This window comes from Barbus barbus, assembly GCF_936440315.1.
Source record: "Barbus barbus genome assembly, chromosome: 16".
NCBI lineage: Eukaryota > Metazoa > Chordata > Actinopteri > Cypriniformes > Cyprinidae > Barbus > Barbus barbus.
In genome coordinates, this window is record NC_136744.1 from 10,602,489 (window position 1) to 10,616,269 (window position 13,781).

Below are 13,781 nucleotides of genomic sequence, written 5' to 3' on the forward strand. Positions count from 1 at the left end.
TCTCTGAACTCATTAATGATTAAGCAGCCACAGAAAGAGGTGATTAGGTTTTTTTTTTTTAGGATACTGACTCTGTAGTTAAAGCTTTGGGGTTCTTGAGATATACAGTCCACATTAAATGGGTTCACACAGGTGACTATGCACAAGACAATGATTTCACAGCAAGATTCTTGAAAACCTTAATAATAACTTAATTATTAACAAGCGCAAATAACGATCTTGTATCACCCTAAAGTGTTTATTTTGCATGGTTTTATTTAGCTGTACATAGTGCTTACAAATAAATAAATATATTGGTATGAAATATTAATGCATTTAGAATATTCCGTAGCTGTAGACTATCAATGCATTTAAATTATTTATTATGTAAAATAGTAATTTAATGTAATATTGCATCAAAGGCTATATTCACGGCAAACTCATAAGTAATAAATAACATAATAATAATGCTTCAATGATTTATAAAAATATTCAATTTGATATATTTTTCTGAATAAAAACGTTAAATGATTTAGAAAAACAGCTAATTATACACTTTCTATTGGACTGAGAATATCTGGACTATGTTAATATTTTATGCACTATATTTCACATATGTAAGAGAGTTCAAACTTACATAAGGAACCACTAAGTGGGTAACCCTACAAAGCATTATCCAAAAAACATACACAAAGGGTGTCTTTTTTTTTCTTTTTTTTAATAAGTTATTTTTTCGGGCTTTTATGCCTTTAATGGACAGGACAGTCGAGGGATGACAGGAAAGCATTTGGAAGAGAGAGGGGAATGGGATCAGCAAAGAACTCGAGACGGGAATCGAACTCATGCCGCTGTGAGCACAACAGCGCTATATATGTCAGTGGCTCGGCGCACTAACTACGAGGCTAACGGCGCCAACAAAGGGCAAAACATAGTCAGATTTGAGTAATCAAGTAATCGATACATTTTCAAGAAAACAAATATTATTATTGATATAAAACATAAAAAAATAATAGGAAATAAATACAGGCCATTTTGAGCTCCTTTATGTGGTCTTGGGGTATAGTGATACAAAATATAATTTCTTACCATTCTATGACCAATAAATAGGATATCAATGTGGATCAGAGACAAGTTTTTTTTTAAAGGGAAAATCAAATAATGTTTTTATTGATTAAAAAAAAAGTCCTGCTTAATGCATTCTAGGATTAAAAAGTGTTTTCCCCCTTCAGTCATGTCTTATCTCATTTAGGGCACCAAGTATGCCAAAAACTAATGTATTCCTTTTTACACTCTCTCATCTCTTGCCTGTTGCTGAGCAAGGGTTTGATATTAACTCAGAAGTAATTGACATCTCATTTTCCGCTCACAGTGCTAATCTGAGCTCATGCCTGCACAGGGATGCTAAATGAAATGATGAGAGGAGATGAGATGAGCTCATTGGTTTTTGTAAGTGCAGCAGAAGCTGCTAAGTAGCTTGATGAAAAGATCTGTCAGACTTATGTATGCAGGGATGGATTATGGTCCAGTGAGGCCCCCGAGCTCCAGCCACTTGGCTTTTTCTGAGCAGCTCTGTGCGCTACACTTCACTTTCTACACAAGTAATGGGTCAGATGTTTATACAATAAAAATACATTTCAACAAATGTATAATAAATTATAATAATAAAAATTTGTACATAGTAAAGTTGAATATACTGTATGATACAACACAGCTGCCACTAATCAAAACATCTTTGCATTTGTGTGTCTATATATATATATATATATATATATATATATATATATATATATCCTCCAAAAATAATAAACATGACAAAAACATACAAACTACTAAAACTTTACCTAAAATTAAAATGAAAATAGAGAATCTAAAAATAAAAATCTCAATGATGCCAAAATAACACTGTTTAGCATGACTGACCAACTTATTATGAACAAAGTGAATAAGTAATGTGGTACGTTTTTGTTAGCAATAAACTAGTTCACGACAAATAACTCAACTTTGAATACAAAAAAATCCAGCACAGCATTAATGTACTGGCAAAGAGTATCATCTTAATATCAAGATCTATCGAACAAATCCTAAATAATATGCATCTTTCCACATATTTAGTTATTTAATGCAAATATCTGAAATGTTATTTTTTAAATTACATCCTCTGAAACAGTTTGGAGCGTCTTCTGCATTGAAAATCTGCTGCGGCGCTTCTTCTCAGGTCATTGACCTGGCAGGGAAAGGTAGGACGAGACTTTGAGAATGAACCTGCTGCACTCTCAGTGTTTTTAAACTCAACACAGGCCTCAGGTCTCTCAGCCCTCTGACCTCTCTGCAGTTGTGTAACTAGCACTAGAGATAAAGGCAACCTTGGGTTGGCTAATTGTGCCTTCTCTCCTGCATTTCTGCTTGACAGATGTGAGAAAAAGGCGTTTTATTGTTCAAGAGATATACAAAATTCAAGCTGGCAAGCAGCGAATCATCTAAACGAGTGTGATAGAGCCCTGCGTACATCTGAATGATTAAGTACAGAGTCATCAACAGTCCATGAACCCACTCCCCCTCACGTAACCACACAGCAGCTTCTCTGCATCTGCCTGAGCAGCCCTTTTTATTTACTTCAAAATTAACCCTTGAGATGCTTACAGAAATGTACTGTGCTAGTACCATGTTACTGTAATGCTAAAGGAAAAATAAACTTAAATACTTTGATATACCTTGGCACTGAAAGATTATCATATTTACGTTCCATCATATAGAGTGCAACAGTCACTGGCCACTTTTACAGCGGTCTTGGTTCGGGAAGCATTTTTCCCAATGATTTGCTCTATTTATAACAAAAATGTACGAGAATCTAGATTTTAAAAAAATACATAATCGAAAAATGACAGTACATAGATATCATATTCTGTGCAAAAGTTTGGTAAGATTTTGCTCACCAAGGCTGGATTTATTTGATCAGAAATACAGTAAAAACAGCAATATTATGAAATATTATTACAATTTAAAGTGCCCCTATTATGAGTAATGAAAGGTTCATATTTGGGTTTTGGGAGTCCCCAACAACAGGTTGACATGCATGCAAGGTCAAAAAACACTTTCATTGTCTTATAATATGCATTTATTTTTACCTTATGCAACGACTCCCAAAAGATTCGCTCAACGATTCATTTTTCCCAACCCTCCTTTGAGTGACACTGATTGGTCTCATTTTCATCATGCCTGTAATGGCTGATAAAGCAGTGTTTGTAAGCACAGTGCTGCTTTATGTACAGCATTACCGAGGAAACCGCTATCTTACCGCTCCAAAAGCAGCCCCTAGTGGCAAAGAATGAATTTGCCTTTTCATTCAGACCAACCAAAAAGACCAAAAATGTGGGCGGGCAATATGCTAATTTGGGATTCGTTTTAAAAACGACTCCTTTCAGTAATTCAGAGTCGACTCTTTCTTTTGAGAAACAATAACTTTATACACGGCGCACTTTCAGATTTAAAACTTTGCAGGATGTTTTCATTCACTTCAGGAAATTTTCAAAAATCCATAATAGGGGCATTTTAAAAGAACTGCTTTCTATTTTAATATGCTATAAAATAAGTTATTTCTGTGAAGCAAAACGGAATTTTCAGCATCATTACGTCTTCGGTGTCACATGATCTTTCAGAAATCATTATAATATGTAGATTTGCTGTTCAAGAAACATTTATTTATTATTATTATTATTTAAAACAATTGTGCTGCTTCATATATTTTTATATATATTTTTTGTGATACATTTTTTCCAGGCTTCTTTGACAAACAGAAAGTTAAAAAGAACAGCATTTTTTGTAAACAGAAATCTTTTGCAACTACCACTTTTGATCAACTTTAAGCATCCTTGCTGAAAAATATGAATATCTTTTAAAAAATCATACTGATACTATATATATATATATATATATATATATATATATATATATATATATATATATATATATATTAGTGGTGGCACGGTACACAGATGTTATGGTTCGGTACGTGTCACGGTTCGATATGATTTCGGTACAACAGGGAATTTTTTTTTAAAAACAACTATGCTCGGTTTCTTTTCATTTATTTTGAACAGACAGTAGTACAAATTACTATTTTTTCCACCTAGATGTGAAAATACTAAATAGTATTACATGTTATATATATAAAATCTGCAGTACAGAGCATTGAAGATGGGTCGTGGCTGGGTCTTCCAGCATGACAATGACCCCAAACACACAGCAAGGGCAACTAAGGAGTGGCTCCGTAAGAAGCATTTCAAGGTCCTGGAGTGGCCTAGCCAGTCTCCAGACCTGAACCCAATAGAAAATCTATGGAGGGAGCTGAGACTCCGTGTTGCCCAGCGACAGCCCCAAAACCTGAAAGCTCTGGAGAAGACCTGCATGGAGGAGTGGGCCAAAATCCCTGCTGCAGTGTGTGCAAACCTGGTCAAGAACTACAGGAAATGTCTGACCTCTGTAATTGTAAACAAAGGTTTCTGTACCAAATCAAATACTATTGTATCAAATACTTATTTCATGCAATAAAATGGAAATTATTAAAAAAAATCATACAATGTGATTTTCTGTCTCTCACAGTTGAGTTTGAAAATTACAGATCTCTCCATTCTTTGTAAGTGAGAAAACTTGAAAAATCGGCAGTGTAACAAATACTTATTTGAAAATTAATCTGCATTGTTAATCCTTTTGATCTTTTTTTTTTTTTTTTTTTTAATGACAAAAATCTAACCTTTCATTGGATGATAAAAATTTAAAATGGGGGAAATAATTATGAAATAAATGTTTTTGTCTAATACACATTGGCCACAATTAACGGCACCCTTTTATTCAAATAGTTTTTGAAACCTCCATTTGCCAGTTTAACAGCTCTAAATGTTCTCCTATAATGCCTGATGAGGTTAGAGAACACCTGACAAGAGATCAGAGACCATTCCTTCATCCAGAATCACTCCAGACCCTTTAGATTCACAGCTCCATGACGGTGCTTCTTCTCTTCAGTTCACCTCACTCATTTTCTACAGGGTTCAGGTCAGAGGACTGGAATGGCCAGCAGAAGCTTGATTTTGTGCTCAGAGACCCATTTTTGTGTTGTTTTTGAGGTTTGTGTTTGGATTATTGTACAGTTGGAAGATCCAAACATGGCCCATTATAAGATTTCTAACAGAGTCAGTCACTTATTGATTTTTTTATCTGTTGATATTTGATAGAATCCATGATGCCATGTGTCTAAACAAGATGTCCAGGACCTCCAGCAGAAATATAGGCCCACAACATCAAAAATACAGCAGTATATTTCATTGTACACATGGGATACTTTTTATCCCTGTGTTCACCAAACCCATCTTGGGGGTTTGCTGCTAAAATGCTCATTTTTTTTTGTTTCATCTGACCATAGAAGCCAGTCCCATTTGAAGTTCCAGTCGTGTCTGACAACTGAATATGCTAGAGATTGTTTTTGGATGAGCTAGGAGAATTTTTCTTGAAACCCTCCTAAACAACATGTGATGTAGGTGCTGTTTGACAATTTTTTTTTAAAGGTTTTCTGACCCCGAGACTCAACTATGTTTCTACAATTCTCCAGCTGTGGTCCTTGAAGAGCCTTTGGCCACTCAAACTCTCATCCTCACCGTGCATTAGGACGATATAGACACACGTCCTCTTCCAGGCAGTTTCGTAACATTTTATGTTGATTGGAAATTCTTAATTATTGCCCTGATGGTGGAAATGGGAATTTTCACTGCTCTAGCTCTTTTCTTAAAGCCACTTCACTAATTTGTGAAGCTCAATTATCTTTTGCTGTACATCAGAAATATATTATTTGGTTTTTCCCATTGTGATGGATGATTAAGGGAATTTGGGCTTTGTTTTCCCTCCTATTTATATTTCTGTGAAACAGGAAGCCATGGCTGGATAATTTCTTGTTCATAATCACCCTGGAGTGCTCAAAATTGTGAATATGAATGGGAATATACTTCAGAGATATTTTACTCATAAGAATTTCTAGGGGTGCCAATAATTGTGTCCAACGTGTATTTGAGAAAAACATTTATTTCATAATGATATTTCCCCCCATTTTAAATTCTTATTATCCAATGAAAGGTTAGATTTTTGTGAATTTTTAAAATAAAAGATCAAAAGGATTAACAATGCAGATTCATTTTCACAGCCTTCTTTAATCATATTTACCAAGGGTGCCAATATTTTTGGCCATGACTGTATGTATGTATATATATATATATATATATATATATATATATATATATATATGCATATGTATAAGTAGTTTGAGAGGATAGAGAGACTCGATTGAGATATTAGCAATGCTTTGTGGGTGTGGATGATCACAGAGCTCTTTTTGCCATAATTTGTTTCCATAGTAACAGTGACTTGTCTGATTGGTGGATCTCTCTCTTCAGTATTATATGCATGAATGAATGAAAAACAAAACGTGTATCATACCGTTGGAGAGGACCGTAGTTCTGGGGGTCACATCCAGGTCTAGCGGGGGTCTGAAGGGGTAACCCCACAGAGTGGACACAACACACAGCAACAGCAGGAACAGCAGCCATGCACTATGGGTCAACATCTTCAGCATCAGCAATCTGACCAGGAGGGGTGAGTACCACGAGACAGCCGCTCACCCCTCCTCTCAAGGGAGCAGGAAGTCAATAATGCCGTCTCTTAAGACCGTTTCCTCTGGTATGCACAAATGCTGCTGTTTTACTCTTCTTCACCAAAAAATAAAACAGCTCTCTTTCCTTCAAGCGCTTCACTCTGCAAAACAAGAAAAAACAAGACGGTTAGGACCGGTACAGAAATGACTAGTCAGTGCTGATGTCATAGTTAAGCTGACATGTGATCAGGTGAAGCATGTGTTCTGACGCATAATCAGATTTCTCAAATAACACAGTTTAACTGTGGTTCTCTGTCCAGATCGCCCAAGGACAACCAACTATCAAGATTCTCATGTTTGCATGGAACAAAGGAACGTGGGCATGTTAAAAGGAAACCAGTGTGCCCTGTGGCACTAAAAGGTTACTCTAATAGAAATGAAGTCTTCTATTCACATCTAAAAAAGACTGAGTGACACATGCACAAAGCACATGGCCACTCAGTGGTACGTCAAAGTGAAGATCAAAGGATGCAACTGCGCATCCAGTGACACCGACCTTTCAGGCCTTTAATCCTGAGCTGTGTCTGAGGTGACTGCGTTGAATAATAAGCTGGTGATTAATGTATGACAACTGAATAGTGTGAGTCCTAATCCAAAAGAGCCAGGACTACCACAAACTCAGCCAGAGCTCATCTCTGACTTCTCTTCTCTTGCATAAAAAGCAGGTTGGATTAGTCTGGAAATGCTCTGGAGTTTTTTATGTTTGGAAATCATGAGAATACTGCTCTGGAGAAACTGGGAGCATACATAAGGATATGTGCCAGTCAGTGGAAATTAATTTAGTTCCATTTCAAAGTTTTTTTTTTTGAAGAAATAATACTTTTGTTCAGCAAGGATGCATTGATCAAAATTGACAGTAAAGACATTTACAATGTTCCAAAAGATTTACATTTTAAATAAGTACTATTCTTTAGGACTTTTTATTCATCAAATAATACTTAAAAAAAAATGTATCATCGTTTCAAAAAAAAAAAAAAAAAAAAAAAAAAGAGAGAGAGAGACTTGAAATATTTCTGACCCCAAGCATTTGAATGGTAATGTATAAACAATTGGTGATGGACAAAAAAATAAAATAAATAATTAAATAAAATGAGAAAAGTCTACAGATTTCATCTGGGCCTGCTTATAAGCAGGTGTATCTGTCACCCATGATTCATTTATGCCATTAAAACCCAGTAATAGGGGTTATTGAGATTAAGTGTTATTAGAGAAGTGAAGTATTATTAAACATGACAGCCACTATGAAAGGGTGAACCACCTTACGCAGAATAAAACCGCTTTTTGAAGGCCACTGATATCTAATATGAGCATACATGATTTCAAAACTACATAGTTCAGGTATGAAACTAACTAATTGCTAATTGGTTCGTTCAATGCCACAGCACCAGCCAATCAGGATCGGCACTTTGAACAATTATGAAAGTTTATGATACCCTATCCCATCCTCCTCCCCAGCACCACCTGTAGAGATCTGCTAAGGGGTTCAACATTCTTGCAGCAGCAATCCTTCATTATTTTTGACTAAGCTGAACTAATTATTGCATTTGTTCAGGAGCAGCATAGCAGATCCGGTCCGCTAAAATCAAGGTTATGTATATTTCATGGCCATGCCAATAAATGCCGGTTGAATTTATCACTTCAAGAGCTGTCATGACTGAATTCACTTCTTTCGATCTAAAACCTTTTTAATGGAAAGTTATTTAGTACATCATTTAGATCGAATTTGTCTCCATATTGACACTATCCTTACTATTGTAGTGTTATGGTCACGACTGACCTGTACGAGAATGGTTGTTACTTAAAAAGGAAGAGTCATTGTGCTTGTGTGTGAGTCTGATGTGATTTAGGAGGACAGTGGCCTGAGCATCTAACTGTTCGCCTCCCTCTGCCCGTTACTCTAACACACTCAGCCCCTCTCTCTGTAAACACTCCAGACTTCTCCCCCTCTCTCAGATAAACACACTCTCTCTCCCTCATTCCATTAAACAAGCTTACGCACCAGATGAGCACTGTTTTCTTTTGCCCTCTATCTCCTCTTTGGAGAGCACATTCCCGGTGGCTTTCTAGGCCACTGTATTCTTGTTCATTCAAAACTTTTTCACTCCTTCTCTCTCTGTATAAAGAAACTCTCTCAAACATAAACGCACAGATGTGCTTGAATTCACACCTGCTGTAGTGCAGGAATCAGCAGTACTGCGCCAGAGAGCTTTATCGGATCAGCATCCCTCGTACTGCTCTGTCCAACAACAGAAACAACGTCAAAGAGCAGAGCTGAAACGAATGAAATGTAAAATATGCTTTGATATTATTATTTTGGCTTATTTTTGAAAGTACTTATGCTTGCCAAAGCTGCATTTATTTGATCAAAAATACAGTAAATACTGTGAAATATTACAATTTAAGATTACGGTCTACTATGTGAATACATTTTAAAATGTAATTTATTCCTTTGATGCATTTTCAGCATAATTACTCCAATCTTCAGTGTCACAAGATCCTTCAGAAATCATTCTAATATGCTGATTTGCAGCTCGAGAAACATTTCTTATTACTACCAATATTGAAAATGATCGATTTTAGCATTCTTTGATGAATAGAAAGTTCAAAAGAACTTTTGTAACTATATCTTTACTGCCACGTTTGATCTTAAAACATAAAAGTATTAATTTTGAATTGTCAGTCAAGAGCTCAAGTTGTAGCCAATGTGCTTGTCTCTTCAGTTGTTTTAGTGTTTTTGTTAGTTTTTCAAACACGATCAGTTTCACCAGGGAAGAACTGCTGAACATTCGGCAGAACACACCACAAAATGACTGCTGAGCGAATCATTTGTACAACCCTCTCCAGTCTCCAAGAACTGTACTCATCCAGAGTGAGCAAAAGGGCTGGTAAAATCACTCTGGACCCCTCACATCCAGCACAATCCCTCTTTGAACTGTTGCCGTCTGGATGACGCTACAGAGCTCTGTGCAACAGAACGACCAGGCACAGGAACAGTTTCTTCCCTCAGGCAATCCATCTCATGAACATTTGAACTCTTAACAATAAACATGAAACACACAACCAAAAAAATTGTGTAAATCTGACATATTTCTTAATTTTACATAATAAAATTCTGTTTTAAATATTCAAAATCCTAAAACATTGTTTTATTTTCAAGTTTGATTCAGCAATTTCAGCTTTCCGACCTTACTATATATAAATAATTATTTATTTTGCACTTACCATGTTGCTCAAATCATTTTGACAAATTTAATCAGACAAAAAGGCCTCATGGGTTTTAATAAGAGAGTGATATCTCATCACTAAAATAATATGCTTTGAAAGGTCTGTGCAGCCACTGAAGAAATTTTATGTCAACAAAGCATTAGCAGATATGACAGTATATGGTATTAAATATCACTGAAAGTTTCAGGAATCAAATAACTTTTCTGCTGAACCGCTCAGAGAACAACGCGGATTGAGTAATAGTTTGGTGCAAAACTAGAATCCAGTTTAAGTGTAAGAGGTTTATGAAAGAAATCCATTTATAGGATTATAACTACACAACCATCAGCGGTATTATTATTCAGCCAATTCAGATGTCCTAGAGAGAATGAGAGCTATAAAGAAAGAATAGGTGAGACACATGAGAGGCCAAATCTTCCCAGTGGAAAATCTCTTAGCACGAACACCATAAGAAAGCAAATGAAAGCATATCAATTGGCGGCCACTGTAGCCTACAGCGACAGCTCCAGATCAGCACAGTGGTCTTATGCTGCATGGTCACATCAGAGATCACTCAAACACACACTGCTATTTCTTATTCTGCTTTCAGAGCCGTAGAGATGGGCTAAAGCCAGTTCCATACAATGGAAGATCAGCTGCAAGTTGATTTAAAAATAAAGTGTTGAGCTGTACAACAGGATTAATGGTATCAGGCTGTAGGATGAACTGAATCAAGTGACAAGAATTGAGCAGCTGCAAAGAAAAACGATAGCTCTGTTTCGGCAAGCAGCTCAGCTGAACAGTGACTGCATGAGACCCTTCATGCATCTTTAACCAGCTGTCAGTCACTTTGAGCACATTTACATGTGAGTTTAAGGGTCAGTCGCCTCAAAAGAGAGAAAGCGGCACCAACAAGCACACTAACTTTATATCATGATTTCATGGATGTAATTGAATGACAGTGATATGCCATATTCCATGCATTAAGGACCTGCAGAGTTTGTGAATGAAGGAGGACCACAAGCAAAATTTTGACATTTAAACATTTACAAAACAGCATTCAAGAACAGAGTATCAGTTCAAGGCTTTTTGAGCGTCTAGACAAATCAATCTTCCACAGAAATTCAACAGCACATCCGCCATCTAGTTCATCATCAATGAAACCGGATCCATCAATATTCCACCACAAGGCAATGAACAAAGAAAGTAAATAACTACATTTTCATAGAGACCATGGTTAGTTTAAGATATCAGTGTAACAGTTAAATCAGTGTTTGGCTTATAAATGAGAACTGCTTAAATATGAAAGCTGTCTTTCACAAAAATGTCATTCTTGCACACATAGGACCTTGAGGATAAGCAATGATAGTAGCCGATTGTACACAGAGTCATTGACCGGATGCTAAATCACATGAGGGACTGTCTTTTTTCAGTTGAGAATAAAAATGAGATTCTATAAAAGCAAGCCATAGATAGAGCAGAAAAATCATATGGCAGGATGCAACAAAAGAATCTTTACACAGCTGAGCATCTCAGCTCCAAATTCTGTTAAAAGACACAATATCATATAAATGTCTTAGTAGAAAATGCCTTAGTAGAATATGTAGTATCAAATGTAGCTCTGATGAAGCATAAGAGCAGAATTAAACTTTGTTGAGGCCAGTACAATATATCTTGTAATTTATAGTTTTAATATTTGTATAAGATAGCATAACAGAATCAATTCAGAAAAGCTAAATAAGACTTTCACAATTATGCATCAGTAAGGTATTCACATATTTATGAAACAATAGACATTTCAGTTTGTGTTAGATTACTACTGGGCACATTCTGTTACTGGTGTCACTCAGTCTTTCTTCTCCCAGATGTCATCTTACTTGGACAGTTAAATGTGTTTGTGCCAGGAAAAACTGCCCTGGGAATCCTCACTGTCAGGTGACTAATACTCTATGCATTAATTAGATTAAACGCGGACGTGTCCACAGTCTTTCTGACACTCTTCCACATCACTTATCAATAGCCTAAAATATCTATCAGTCATGGCCTTTCACACAGTTTAATGGTTAACTTCCAATGAACTGCTCTTTGATAGAAACAAGAAAGATTATATTTTGTATGGCAAGCCATTCTAAAATGTATTTCCTTAAAATGAACTTGCACCTACTTTTATGTTACTAATGCAACGTTTCACTTCCTTGTTTTGCAAGTTTTGCTGGTGCCTACTATAGTTTCACTTGTAGTATGTATTCTTTAGTTACAACTATTTGCTAAAACTTAAAATACTAAATAGCCACTAGTTACTATCCTAATAATGACAAATTGCTATTCTATTTTTACTGGTAACAAATTGCAAATTTGTGGTTCAGATGTTGACTATTCTAGTCGTGGCACTTATTTTGGTCTTACTGGTAGTAACTATTTATTATTTAACATTACATATTTCTTACTCCAATCTCTCCCAAAAGTTACTCTAATCCAGGGGTCTCCAACCTTTTTTACACCACGGACTGGTTACGTTTGGAAAATATTCTCGCGGGGGTCTGGACGGGGGTATGGGGCTGGGGTTTGAGAGATAGCCAAATATATATATATATATATAATTTTTTTGGATAAGTAAGAAAAGAAATATTTAAAGCACAAAGAATGACAATGTCGTGAAGGGTTTTTATCAAATGTATAGGCAACTCCGTGTTGTCTGAAACACGTCTCTTTTGCTTGCGCGCGCTTTGATTGTGTGCGAGAACAGCGCATGAGTAACGAATTGAGCTCTCTTTCATTTCTACTTTTTGTGGTTTAAAATTGCTTGAACATGTAAATTGACAAATTAATCTGCAAAGCACGTGCGTGCCGAACAGTGGAGTCTTGTCCGTACGTATCACAGATAAACTGCAATCCATTTAACTCCTAATATGTGACACATCAGAGCAATCTTTCGCACACAACAAAAATACAGAAAAATCATTAACACGCAATAAATAACAGTGTCATATCTATACACATTTTTCCCAGAACGTTCTTGCGACCCGGTAGCAACTCTTCCACGGCCCGGTAGTGGGTCGCGACCAGGTGGTTGGGGACCTCTGCTCTAATCTATCCCAAAAGTAACAACTGGAATACACAAAAGTGTCTAACATATAGTTATTTTCCAATTAGTACTAAGAATACTAGAACAGATATAATTAGCAAAAATAATAATAAAAATAGTAACTTGTATTAGTTACTAATTAATATACATGATTGAAATTTAAATGATAGGCTACTAGTAAAACACAAAATAATTCTAGGTGTTTACTTTGCAATAATTCAAAAGTACTAGTAACAAAAACAGTTATTTTTAAGGAATAAATGTTAAAACGGCTTGCCATATACATTAAGATTTCTTCTATGCAAAATTATATTTCACTTTATTATATATATATATATATATATATATATATATATATATATATATATAAGCATTTCTTGTCGTCTAAAGGATGTTGTCTTCACTCAACAGTATGCAAGAGACTCGTCAGAGAGAACTTCATCTTTAGTGCGATGCTCACTATTAAGATACAGACAATAAATATCACAAAAAGAATAAGAAAACGTGTACAGTATCAAAGTGGTCTACTTACTGAAAAGCCTTTCGTCACAAATCGCCTAAAACGCAGAAAAGTCGTCCAGTAGTTAGTGTAAAGCCAAGTAACGTGAGGCAGAGCGGAAACGCGGAATGAACTCAGCTGTGCTGCGCGCGAGCCTCGACACAGGTACTGTACGCCCTCCTGCGCCACTTCTCCATCTCAAACACACCGCTGACGGAAAACATCCGAGCTCCTGGGAAATATTTGGGCTACCACATTCCTTCGCTATCTATTGGAAACAAGCACACTTACACAATTATGATTATAAACGAAGAGCACTG

The 13,781-nt window shown here is 36.0% G+C and overlaps 1 protein-coding gene across 1 annotated transcript in view; it reads right to left on the reverse strand.

The window, feature by feature from the left end:
• LOC306882605 (semaphorin-4G-like) overlaps positions 1-13,619 on the reverse strand; it is a 35,620-nt gene extending 22,001 nt beyond the window's left edge. Inside the window, exons 1-2 of the mRNA XM_079437332.1 lie at positions 13,495-13,619; positions 6,460-6,774 (exon numbers count right to left, since the gene is read on the reverse strand). Of these exons, the coding sequence (XP_079293458.1) occupies positions 6,460-6,595 (136 nt within the window). The 5' untranslated portion in view covers positions 6,596-6,774; positions 13,495-13,619. The remainder of the gene's footprint in view (positions 1-6,459; positions 6,775-13,494) is intronic.
• Between the last annotated feature and the right edge of the window lie 162 nt (positions 13,620-13,781).